Below are 12,422 nucleotides of genomic sequence, written 5' to 3' on the forward strand. Positions count from 1 at the left end.
CATTAACCCTCTGGGGTCTGAGGGTGTTTTAGGGGCCTGGAGAAGTCCTGACATTTTGTGATTTTATTTTATTTTATATATATTTTTGAATTGCTTATAGGGCTGGGCGATAATTCAATAACGATAATTATCACAATATATATATTTTTTAATAGAACGATTATGACAGTTCGATAAATGTTCGATAATGTTTATGCACTATGCGTAACAATGCTCAGGCATTTTGCAGCTTGCCTATCCAGATGCTGGACGCTGTTCAAGTTTACATCCATACAGTGGCCCCGTTTACACTAGTGCGTTTTAGTTTGAAAACGCATAAGTTTTGCTACGGTTACGCCATCCGTCCACACTACGCCGGAGTTCTCGAGCGCCGAAAACGGAGCTTTTTGAAAACGCTGGAAAGGCCGTTTTCATTCTAAAACGCTGCTGCTCCGTCTCAGTGTGGATGGGGAAAGACGGAGACATCTGAAAACAGAGGCGGGGCTGCAAACGTTCGCCTATCTGATTGGGGCTTTTCCTCAATATTAAGTAGCCCACACACAGTTCAGTCTCACATCCTCTTCTTGTAAGTTAAGACTTCGCAAGTTTGATCAAGGCTGCAGTCTCCCCCTTCTCAGTTTGATATGGAAAACATACCGAGGACACGCGTAAATCTTCAAAGGGAACAGTGTACTTTATAACTTCATTCACATCACCTTGGCTACGTTGTTTCACTTTCTCAACAATAAAATGTAAACATGATTTAAGGAACTGCCTATTTTCTTTTTAATATTAGCAACTTAACAGACAGCAGAAATGTTGAGGCGCCGTGCTGCATATATGAGCGTCATCTTCACTGTGGATATTTACAACAAAACGGAGCCTATAACAACTGCCTCCTTTCAATTTCAGTGAAAATACGAAACGCACCCTCTCTTTTGCTGAATATCAGTTTTAATAATCGATAATTATTAAAGTATAACATACAATAAGTTTATACATTGTAGGAAATACAGACGAGCGATCAGTCAATGTACTTGGATTAATCATTAACTTATCTTTACGCTTAACCAAAACATGTTACCCGTGAACAAGTAACTTAATAGATTCCAATGACCAAAGTCAGGGAATTGGCCTATGTCGTTAGATAAAGACAACAACATGAATGAAATATCACGTTTAGCAAATATGGTGAGATTAGATCCAGCGGGAGATGCGTGATGAGCAGTCCGACAAGCAGAGCTCTCATCTGGGTAGAAATGCTGGAGCGCTTGCCCGAGAGTGTCTGTGTGGTCACGTGATGTGCGTTTTCAGCGTTTTGGTGTGGACGGAGAGCTGTTCAGAAACGCTGGGTAAAACGCGAGTGTGGACGCGGATCGTTTTCATTCTACAACGCCGTTTTAAAACTAAAACGCACTAGTGTAAACGGGGCCAGTGTTAGTTGCACTTGGAGGGGTCAGAAAAAAATAAGGTAAAAAGGTCACAGTCACAGACCTGTAAGTGACCAGTAACATCACTAAACTTCGGTAGCCTGAAGCTACTTAATTTTGTGTAATCTGACACAAAACAGAGCAACGTGTACTGCAAACTGCACAGACGACTTGTGTCATCATAGCAGGCAACACCACAAACCTGTTCCATCAGTCAAAACAGCACCACCCTTATGAAGATGCTGATAAAATTACAGACCCAAACAAGTGTTGGTAAACCAGCACAACTACCCAGCAGAGTCTCATGTTTTTGAAAGCCGTGCCTAATGGGAAAACCCCCTCAAAAGACAGACGAAAGATATGACAGACAACACGATCTCAATGAACACTTGATGCTTGCTGTAAACTACAGGCTGCAATATTTAAGGGCATTTGTCTTATATACATTTTTCTTTGAAATGTATAAACAAAAGAAGTTGGCGTTTCTGTGTGGAGTTTGCATGTTCTCCCTGCGTTCGCGTGGGTTTCCTCTGGGTGCTCTGGTTTCCCCCACAGTCCAAAGACATGCGGTACAGGTGAATTGGGTAGGCTAAATTGTCCGTAGTGTATGAGTGTGTGTGTGGATGTTTCCCAGAGATGGGTTGCGGCTGGAAGGGCATCCGCTGCGTAAAAACTTGCTGGATAAGTTGGCGGTTCATTCCACTGTGGCGACCCCGGGTTAATAAAAGGGACTAAGCCGACAAGAAAATGAATGAATGAATGTAACTTCTAATGCATTTCTGTTGGTCAGCTATCTACAACATAAACAAGAAGAACGAATAACATCTGAGGTGAAGCGCTTTAAAACAAGTCTGCCATAGTTTATGCTTGAGCGCCAAAACAATCCATTAATCTGTTTTCACGGTTTTGATTAAATTCATTAACGAAGAGCGGTTTGAGCAGCATGAGCTGGACAGTCTTTACAAACTATTCGCAGCACTGATAGTATTCTTAGGTTACCGCGGAAGAATAAACTCGATCTGAAGGATGAGAGAACTCAGAAACTCGTTGAGTGAAAGGAGAGGCTCAACGCATTTCTCGCTGTGATGCGCGATTCATAAAATGAGAGTCTGCTAAGGTCTGTGAGATAAAATTGGTTAACACCCACGGATACAATGGAGATCTGCTTATAACAGGGTTTTTTTTTATGCGTCCCGCAATATGCGATGTCAAGAGTGTGACTCCATAAGTAAGGTGAACTGCACACACTTGATTATGTAAAGCAAGGACGCGTCTCACATCGCAAAGCATAGCTAAACCTTTAAATATCCATGCTAAATCAGTCATTGATAAGGTCTATCGATTAAAGTGTTATTGACAATTATTAGATCATCAAGTAATCGTTAGCATTCCTAAATAAAACATATTAAAAGATATTTTACCCTAAATTAACCATACTCCCCATTAAAAGGAGAGTTCATCCCAAACTGAAAATTCTGTCACTATTAACTCACCGTTTACTTGTTCCAAACCTGTTTTATTTTATTTTCTCTGATTTATTTCGGTCTTGGTTGTTGAAACCTTCAATAGTAAATGCTGAAATAAGATTCTTCTTTTGTTTATTATTTTATTATTTATATTGTCAGACAGCTAAAACATTTCACTAAATGTCTTAAATCAGCTGCAAAAGGCGATAGGCATGCTGAAAATTTGATAAAATTGATAGATATAAATATTTGTCATTTATCATAATAATTATTGATATCAACTGATATGAAAAAATTATATAAATTAAAAATATATAATTTTTTTTGCTACATCGCAGTCCTAATTGAAAAAAAAGAGCACATGTCACTCCGCTACTCATCCGTTTGCACTGGCTGCCAGTTGCTGCTCGCATCAAATTCAAAGCTCTGATGTTTGCTTACAAAGCGACTTCTGGCTTCGCTCCTTAACTGCTCTCACTTCTTCAGATTTATGTGCCCTCAAGAAACTTGCATTCTGTGAATGAACGTCGCCTCGTGGTCCCATCCCAAAGAGGGAAGAAATCACTTTCCCGAACTCGCGCATTCAATCAAACAAATAAGTACCTTAAGTCTAATACTGCGGTAAAGAGCTCAAACTGGGCTATAATAAAATGTTGGCAACTTATGCGTGGTTAGTAAAAAAAAGTCACTGAGATAACTTTATAAATAAAAACAGAATATTTGTTCACAAGAGTTTCATGAGCTGGATCTTGTAGCCTAGAGTGTTTTTGCTTTAAAGTCATCTTGTTTACTTGCTTACAGAAAACTATTGGCTTAAATTTTCTAGGACACTGAAAGATGCTCTATGGCTGTATGTGAGGAGGTGTAAACTATTAGTACTATTGCAGAGATTCACATCTGATAATGAATAAAGGGCCGATTACAGTTGTAGCTGCCCTGATGCGAGTCATGTGAAAGTGTGAATAAGCACATGCTGTTGTTTGACATCTAATGCGTGGTCATCTTTGTGTCTCTGTCTTGCTTTAGAGTTCCGAACACTGTTTCCTCAGCTGAGTGGAGTTCTCACATTGGCATTTTTCATTCATAACTGCATCATCACCCTCATGAAGAACAACAAACATCAAGAAAACAACGTGAGTGTTGCCATCAGTGTGTTATTCTCTCATTCTTCTTCTTAGTTATGTCTTTAGTTCACTATTCCAAAAATTATAGACTGGGTGCATAAAAAAAACAACAACTAAGACTTCTTCTATAGAGATGCTGAAACAGCTCGAGTTGCTAAAAGGAAACATCTTTTATAAAGGAAAAAATGGAGATGAGTCATTGTGGTCAAGTTGTCAGGAAGAACAGAAAAAGCCTGCTGTCAGCAAAACTATGGCTGTTTTTCTTATGTCCTCCCCCTCTCTTATGTGTAGTTTATCACTGAGCTAACATTTTCTCTAAATCTTTTAAGAATTCCCTGGTCCTGTTTCACCCAGAAGTTTATATACAGCAGATTATTTTATTATTTATTTCATTTGCATTGTGTTGCTATTAGTGTTGGGGGTGACGCATTACAATAACTCGAGTTGCATAATAATATCACTTATTAAGTAACGAGTAAAGTAATGCATTACTTTTTCAAATGAAGTACTATTATCCGAGTTACTTTTATAAATTGTAATGCAATTTACTTTTTAGTTTAGTTAATTCAGCTTTCAGGAACAGACACAAAAGGAGGATGGCAGAGCCTTACGTTTCTGCGACGGAAATATTCCCTTTATTTTAAACACATGGAAGAAAAAGAAAAGAGGATTATCTGAAAGGAAAGTGATTTCACTTTTAATGAGACAAAAAGTACAGAAGTAGCAAACACATTGCTTTAAACTCATTAATCTGTATATACCGTAGGACTAGGCTGATAAGTGATGTTATATGGAATCGCGATATATCATGTCTATAACAATGGCTAAAATAGAGTAAAAAGTCCAGAGCTTATCAATGACAGCAGAAATGTGCAACAGTGGAATTCTAAAAGGGTGTTAATATTAGAGATGCACTGAATTTTCAGCCACCCAAAATTTATCGGCCAAAAATATGTTATGCCATTTAATGCCCTCTAATTTTTTGTGGCTTCAGTCATTGTAGGGTTGCTCTTTTTAAATCTGGAAGCATTGACATGTGATTTTGAAATATAAATATACAGTTGAGGTCAGAATTAATAGCCCCCCTTTGAATATTTTTTTTCTTTTTTAAATATTTCCCAACAGACCTGCCTAGTTAACCTAATTAACCCAGTTAAGCCTTAAAATGTAACTTTAAGCTGTATAGAAGTGTCTTGAAAAATATCTAGTCAAATATTATTTACTGTCATCATGGCAAAGATAAAATAAATCAGTTATTAGAAATATAGTTTTAATACCTCATTTCTTATAACTGATTTATTTTATCTTTGCCATGATGACAGTAAATAATATTTGACAATGTTTTTCAAGACACTTCTATACAGCTTAAAGCAGGGGTGTTTACATTCGGTCCTGGAGGGCCGGTGTCCTGGAGAGTTTAGCTCCAACACTAATCAAACACACCTGAACAAGCTAATCAAGCCCTTACTAGGTATACTAGAAACTTCCAGGCAGGTGTGTTGAAGCAAGTTGGAGCTAAAGTCAGCAGGACACATGGCCCTCCAGGACCGACTTTGGACACCCCTGGCTTAAAGTGACATTTAAAGGGTTAACTAGGTTAATTAGGTTAACTAAGCAGGTTAGGGTAATTAGGCAAGTTATTGTATAACAATGGTTTGTTCTGTAGACTATCGAAAAAAAATTATAGCTTAAAGGGGCTAATAATTTTGTCCTTAAAATGGTGTTTAAAAAATTAATAACTGCTTTTATTCTAGCCAAAATAAAACAAACAAGACTTTCTCCACAAGAAAAAATATGATCAGACATACTGTGAAAATTCCCTTGCTCTATTAAACATCCTTTGGGAAATATTTAAAAAAGAAAAGAAAACTCCAAGTGAGGCTAATAATTCTGACTTTAAATGTATATATTATGGTGGGCATAGATATTTTTTTAAAATCTAGATTAATTTCACTGTAATCTTGGAATTAATTTAATTTAAAATGGCTCATTTGAATTCTGCCGAAGGCATTCAGAATATGTGTGCTACCCAAATAAATACTGAATAGAAGTCTTTAGCCCCTTTCACACAGTGATACCGGTAAATTTCTGGAAAATTTCCGGAATGACTTTACCGGTATATTGAAAAAAGCGCTGTTCACACAGGCGAGGACGTTACGGAAATTTTCCGGAAAAGATCATTCACACATCCATTCCAAAATACCGGTAAATTCTGACATCATTCACCACAAAATAGCTTTAAACGGCTGCGCTTGTATTTGTAAACATTTGACTAAATTACAAACTCTGTGGATGATCAATATTGTGAACAACTTTCTCAGGATCACTTTCGCATGTCGAGATGTTCATAATATGTGCATGTGCTGGCGCTCACAGGCTGAAGCTTGAAGGTAAACAAACATAAGCATCTCATCGATGATTATTTACACAGTTGGCATTAAGAAGAACATATAAACGTGATCTGACTAACTTCTAGCAGCTAAATGTGTCTGGAAAAATATTCAAAGGCTTTTATTCTCATAAACTGTGCGGACGTAAATGCGTCTGACTGTTGTGATTGGCTAAAGCAGACGTCTCACGTCAGCACGTTCTAGACGTGCACGCGCTTATTACGGGAATCCTCCTTTTGCATTCACACAGCGCAGCATTCCGGCAAATTGCTGGTAATGTTACAACTTCTCTTTTTGGAAAATAGCCAGAACGAATTTACCGGTATTTTCAAAAAGGACCTGTTCACACATACAACCTTTCCGGAAAATTGCCGGCAATTTCCCGGAAAGGTCTGTATGTGTGAAAGGGGCTTTTGAGAACAGGTTTCTGCCAGGTGGTGGATGAAAGCAGGGGCTTATCCCATTCATTTTCTTTTTGGCTTAGTCCCTTTATTAATCTGGGGTCGCCACAGCAGAATGAACCGCCAACTTATCCAGCGTATGTTTTAAGCAGCGGATGTCCTTCCAGCCGCAACCCAACCATGGGAAACATCCATACACACACATTCACAGACATACACTATGATCAATTTTAGCATACCCAATTCACCTGTACCGCATGTCTTTGGACTTGTGAGGGAAACCGGAGCAACCGGAGGAAACCCATGCGAACTCGGGGAGAACATGCAAACTCCACATAAAAATGGCAACTGACTCAGCAGAGGGTCAAACCAGCGACTTTTTTGCTATGAGGCGATTGTGCTACCCACTGCGCCACCGTGATGCCCTATTCATTTGTTGTTTGTTATTAATAAAATGCTTTTGCCAGGATAAAGCCGTTGTTGCTGACATGGCATTAAATAACAATATGTGATATGATGATGATAGCTTGTACAGTTATTGTTTTGAAATGAGATCTGTGTTACTTTTTTTTTCTTGTATGGCATTAAATGTGAAATGATGCTTTACTCACAGGTCCGGGATCTGTCACTGGCGTACCTGCTGGTGGGATTGACTTATCTCTATGTAGGAGTGCTGATCTTTGCTGCTTTCCCATCACCACCGTTGTCTAAAGAATGCATTGAACCAGTAAGACCGAGCACCTCCTGATATCACGCTTGTCCTGATATCATCTTTCATGTAGTAATTTAGCTGTTTGTCAGTGGAAAACCTCTGCAAAGTTTCAATATGCTTCACATGAAAAGATGATTGTCTCCTAAAAGACGGAACTGATTCTAGTCATCAGTAACTCAAATCGTTGTTTTTTATGAAACCAAATAGGATAAGAGCTCATGCTTAAATTGAGACAGTATAATCAAAGGCATTGTTATTGTTTGTATCACTTTGTTTACAAGTGCTGAGGAAGTTCAAGGCAGGTTTAGACTGAATTAAAAATTGGTAACACTTTAGTTTGTTACAATTCAAACCATTTACTTACGGATTATTATGGTCCCTAATCCTACCCAATACCTAAACACAACCTCTATCTTACCACCTATTATTAAGTGAAGTTTATTCATAAACTAATTTCGAGAGGATCACGTGCTTATGATTTATCACGTCCAGTCTCGCATTTGCTAATCACTAATCTTCCAATCATATGAGCCCTAAGGCACCATAAATAGTCTAAGTTTCCAGTTCACTTTATCTTCGTTTGGAAGAAGCAGCTTCACCGTAGCTAGCTCCGTTGAAGAACCAACTCTAAACCAGCATGGACAACTAAAGCAGCAACAAGCTACAATCTTCAGGATCTTCATTTGGAAGAACGCTCTGCTCTGCTCATCAACTACAAAAGCTACAAGTGCTACAAGCTACAAAAGCTTCAAGCTACAATCTACAATATACAATCTAAAAGCTTCAATCTACAAGCTACAATATACAAGCTACAGCAACAACAACAACAACTACTATTGCTACCATTTCAAACAACTACAACTCCAACAATTTCATCAACAGCTTAAACAACAACACCAAAACCTTCCACTTCAAAGAGCCTCCACAACGCATCTGCTGTGTCTTCAACCTTATTTCCCAGCAAGATATAAGCCAAACTCCAAAGCTATTGCAATAAAACGGAACCCTCACCTTCTCCTAGCAGTACACATGCTATCCATCGTTTAACAGATTGTTTGCTGGAATGTGTTCAGCAGAGCAGCAGCTCCAGCCACAAACAATGTTGAATTTGATCAACAAAATGGCCGCCAGGCTTTTTGCACCTTTTGCATGGCCTGACTGAAACTCCTTAAGCCAATAGCTGTAAAGATAAGCGTCTCCATCCAATGAGCTAAGAGACTGGAGATGGTCCCGCCCTCTCTCTTGACTCTGTTGCAAAGACCTTATGAATGAATAGGCCAGACACGCTTGTAAATTTAGTTAAAATTAAAAAAAAAAAAAAAAAAAAAAAAAATTTAAATTCCATTTGACATTTAACTTCTGAAAAGATTATTACCCAACCAGTAAATATTAACAAGCTATTGAAAAACATTATGCCATCAAGCACAGAAGTCCAATTGTAATACGCCAGCGACTCATGTGTTGATTTACAAGCGTCATATAAGATTATATAGCAAGTCAGTCGGATGTGAAAACGGCAAAGAAACAAACTTCCCACTTGACTGTTATAAATACAAATTTAAACTTCACTATCACTTCACATGCTCAGTCTTCAAGGGGTACCAGTTTTCCAGGACCACCAGACTAGCCATATCCCATGTCCTCAGCTCTCCATTCATCTGTCATCCCGTTAGGAGACGAACACCCACCCCTACCATCCTTGCACATCGTATCAATGAAGTCATCGGACCATGCATTATCAAAAGCGCTTCCATTTACAGCCGCCCATGCCCTTATTAAGATGCCTCGCATGGATATAAACTAAAACAATTTTCATGTCTGCCATACTTGTATTATTTTGCAAAGATTTAATTTCTGATTCTCTTTGTTTTTCTATTTTAGAGATCATGACTGCTGGCTCCAGAAGCTGACCCTCATCCAACCTATTACAATCCACATCCTCTTCACAAAGGATACATTCCATTTTTCACTTTATCCAATCTGTCCTAACCTGCAGTCTGCAACCTCCGAACCTAAAACCGTCGATTATCTTATTAAAAAAAGAAATCGACAACAACTTCATGATTGGAACTCCAAGGCTCCTCCTTTTAATATCTCGCGCATTAGCCCATTGGTGTCGCTACTCAAAAAATGTTCTGGCAAAAACGCCTTGTAGTCGACCTTTCGTCCCAACACAATTGCTCCTTTCCTAGCATTAACAGCACTATCCCATTGGACGAATATTTACTTAACTACCACGACATTGATCAAGAGATCTCTCTCATAAAGATAGCCAGTCGTAACTCCTGGCTAGCCAAAGAAGACATTTCCCCTACCTTTAAAATCATGCCAATCCACCCAGACTTCTGGCACCTTTTGGCATTTATTGGCGAAATCAATTCTATTTTTCGGATGCAAAAGCAGCCCAAAAAATATTTGACATAATGTCAGAAGCTTTATGCTGGATTCTGTCTAATATTTACGAAATACCATACCTCATTCACCTTCTAGACGATTTTCTTATTTCCCCCCCGTCATCTCCTCCAGCCAAACACCTAGCGATCACCCAGCAGGTTTTCGCTGATCTCGGAAGGACCCAGTACTTCAATCGAATTTCTGGGTATTAATCTAGACTCGCATAAATTCCAAGCATCCCTTCCTAAAGAGAAAATCAATCGAATAATTTCTCTATCCCAAATTTTCCTTGAAAAACAGATGTGCACACAACGAGAACTCCTACCAATTCTCGGCCATCTAAATTTCGCTATGCGCATTATTCCTTTCATTTCCCACCTCCATCAATTATCCACCACAGTTCATGGTTTAGAAGAAACAATTTTTCTCTCCAAACCCAGTCGCGATGAACTTTGCTTATGGATCTCTTTCCTTAAGCAATGGAACGGCTGTTCCTTTTTCTACAGCGACTTGATTGCATCCCCTATTGACATCAACACATACACAGACGCTGCCCCTCCAATAGGTTACAGTGGCTAATATAAAGGACACTGGTTTGTCTCAACATGGCCAACCCAATTGTAATTCCATTCCAAAGACCAATGTTTTTCAGCCCTCTTCAAATTCTACCCTATCATCGCAGCAGCCATCCTGTGGGGGGACGAATGGTCTACATCTAGCATTCTCTTTCACTATGATAACGAAGCTACAGTGCATTGCATTAACAAAGGGCGCTCCCACTCCCAATCGCTTATGCCATTTTTAAGACACCTTATCTGGATATCTGCTAAAAAACAATTTATCATGATTGCTGAACATGTACCTGGTTGCAAAAACCAAATCGCTGACTCTCTCTCTCTCTCATTTCTCTTTGCAGATATTCTGGCAACTAGCCCCGGAAGCAGACCCTCACCCAACGCCGGTCCCTCCTTATTCAGTAACGATATTTCCATAAACCACCCACTTCATAATCTTCATCAAACTTCTCTATCTCTTATCCTACAAGCAATAGCTCCCAGAACCCTCAATGCATACCTCACAGCATGGAATTCGTTCAAACAATTCCATACCATGCTAGACAACCCATTACACTCAAAATCCTTACCTCATGCATCTACACCCTCTGTAAAGGTTACATTTCCTCCCATACAGCCCGCACCTTAGATGCTATGTTCAATCTAGCATTTTTTGGGGGGTTTCTTAAATGTTCTGAATTAACAGTTACATCCAAATTTAACCCTCTACTCCACCCCACCATCTCAGATCTAGCTTTGCAAGACAGGGAAACTATCTCTTTCCTTATCAAACAAAGCAAAACAGATTAATTCCAGAGAGGACACTCTATCCTCATTTTCAATATTCCTTCACCTACACGCCCATTCCAAACCCTCTTAGCCTAGAAAATCTCAAGAGGCTAACCCACTGGCCCCGCTTTTTACTGATGACGCTAACCGTCCAGTATCTCGATTCTGGTTTCAAAAACACCTTAAAGAAATCTTTCACCTATCAGGTTTTTTCCCAGAGCCCTTTTCCAGCCACTCACTCAGGATTGGCGCAGCCACTACAACGGGCTCTCACACCATCAGATCCAGACCCTTGGTCGCTGGTCTTCTGAAGTTTTCAAATCTTATATACGTCTCAGTAAATACCACCTCAAGAAAGCCCAACAGGCTTTAACCAACCCCCAAGCACCTCCTCACACGGCTCCAACTCAAAAAGGTGTCTAACAGAGCCTCGACTCTCGCAAGAGTCATCCAATCCAAACCCCGCAGAAGCCCAATTGTCCACCCATGGCACCCTTACATGTTTGCCAAGGACTCCCTCAAGGGCCATTGCAGTTAGCATCTTCTGCAATCACCAATAGCTATTTACAGATGCAGACGTTTGTATCCACATGTTCTTTGCGCATTTACTGCGTTTGTACATATGTATTATATTTGTGCTTGTTCCCTTCTTCCAACTTTTCCAAATCTTTTATCCTTATAACCCTACTTTTCAGCCTCTCGTTCCTTTCTTCTCTACACTCCACTCCCAACTAATCTATTTTACACTCTACCTCTAATGATCTTGTTTCTCCTGTCTAGACTCTTCAGACTCCCGAAGGGGCCCCCTTGAGCTCCAACTCTCGCAGGATTCGGCCATAGCGGCCATAGTCCTTTCTTCTTCACGATGTTACCTATTCTTTTTCCGCCTAGACTCTTTCTCCAAGCTCCAAACCCCGCAGGGGTCCGCTCAAGCTAAAACTTCTTCACTCTACTTCAACTACCTCTCTTCTCCTTATGACTCACCCTCTAGCTCTGACCCCCACAGGGGTCGCTCCGAGCCCCAATCTCTCGCAAGAGTTATCCAAATCCTCTTTCCCACTCACTGATATCTATCTCCTCCTATCCGCAATCTACCCTCAAGCTCTGACCTCCACAAAGGTTGCTCAGAGCTCCAACTCTCACAAGAGTTACTCTCTTCCACTCACTGCTACCTATCTCCCCC

General features: G+C 39.7%; 3 protein-coding genes across 7 annotated transcripts in view; 2 read left to right on the plus strand and 1 right to left on the minus strand.

The window, feature by feature from the left end:
- Nucleotides 1-12,422, plus strand: part of tln1 (talin 1) — a 1,269,505-nt gene that overhangs the window by 827,440 nt on the left and 429,643 nt on the right. The gene's annotated exons all lie outside the window — the stretch shown is intronic.
- Nucleotides 1-12,422, minus strand: part of sh2d4a (SH2 domain containing 4A) — a 209,872-nt gene that overhangs the window by 146,728 nt on the left and 50,722 nt on the right. The gene's annotated exons all lie outside the window — the stretch shown is intronic.
- Nucleotides 1-12,422, plus strand: part of slc38a9 (solute carrier family 38 member 9) — a 46,180-nt gene that overhangs the window by 21,784 nt on the left and 11,974 nt on the right. For 4 of the 5 annotated variants that reach the window (XR_015500470.1, XR_015500469.1, XM_087269586.1 and 1 more), the window contains 2 exon segments: nucleotides 3,902-4,008; nucleotides 7,404-7,517. Coding sequence is in view for 3 of the 5 variants with exons in the window: in XM_087269586.1 (XP_087125712.1) it covers nucleotides 3,902-4,008; nucleotides 7,404-7,517 (221 nt within the window). In the remaining 2 variants the exon portion in view is untranslated. 5 annotated transcript variants of the gene reach the window in all.

This window comes from Danio rerio, chromosome 10 (assembly GCF_052040795.2).
Source record: "Danio rerio strain M-AB ecotype USA chromosome 10, GRCz13ab, whole genome shotgun sequence".
Taxonomy (NCBI): domain Eukaryota; kingdom Metazoa; phylum Chordata; class Actinopteri; order Cypriniformes; family Danionidae; genus Danio; species Danio rerio.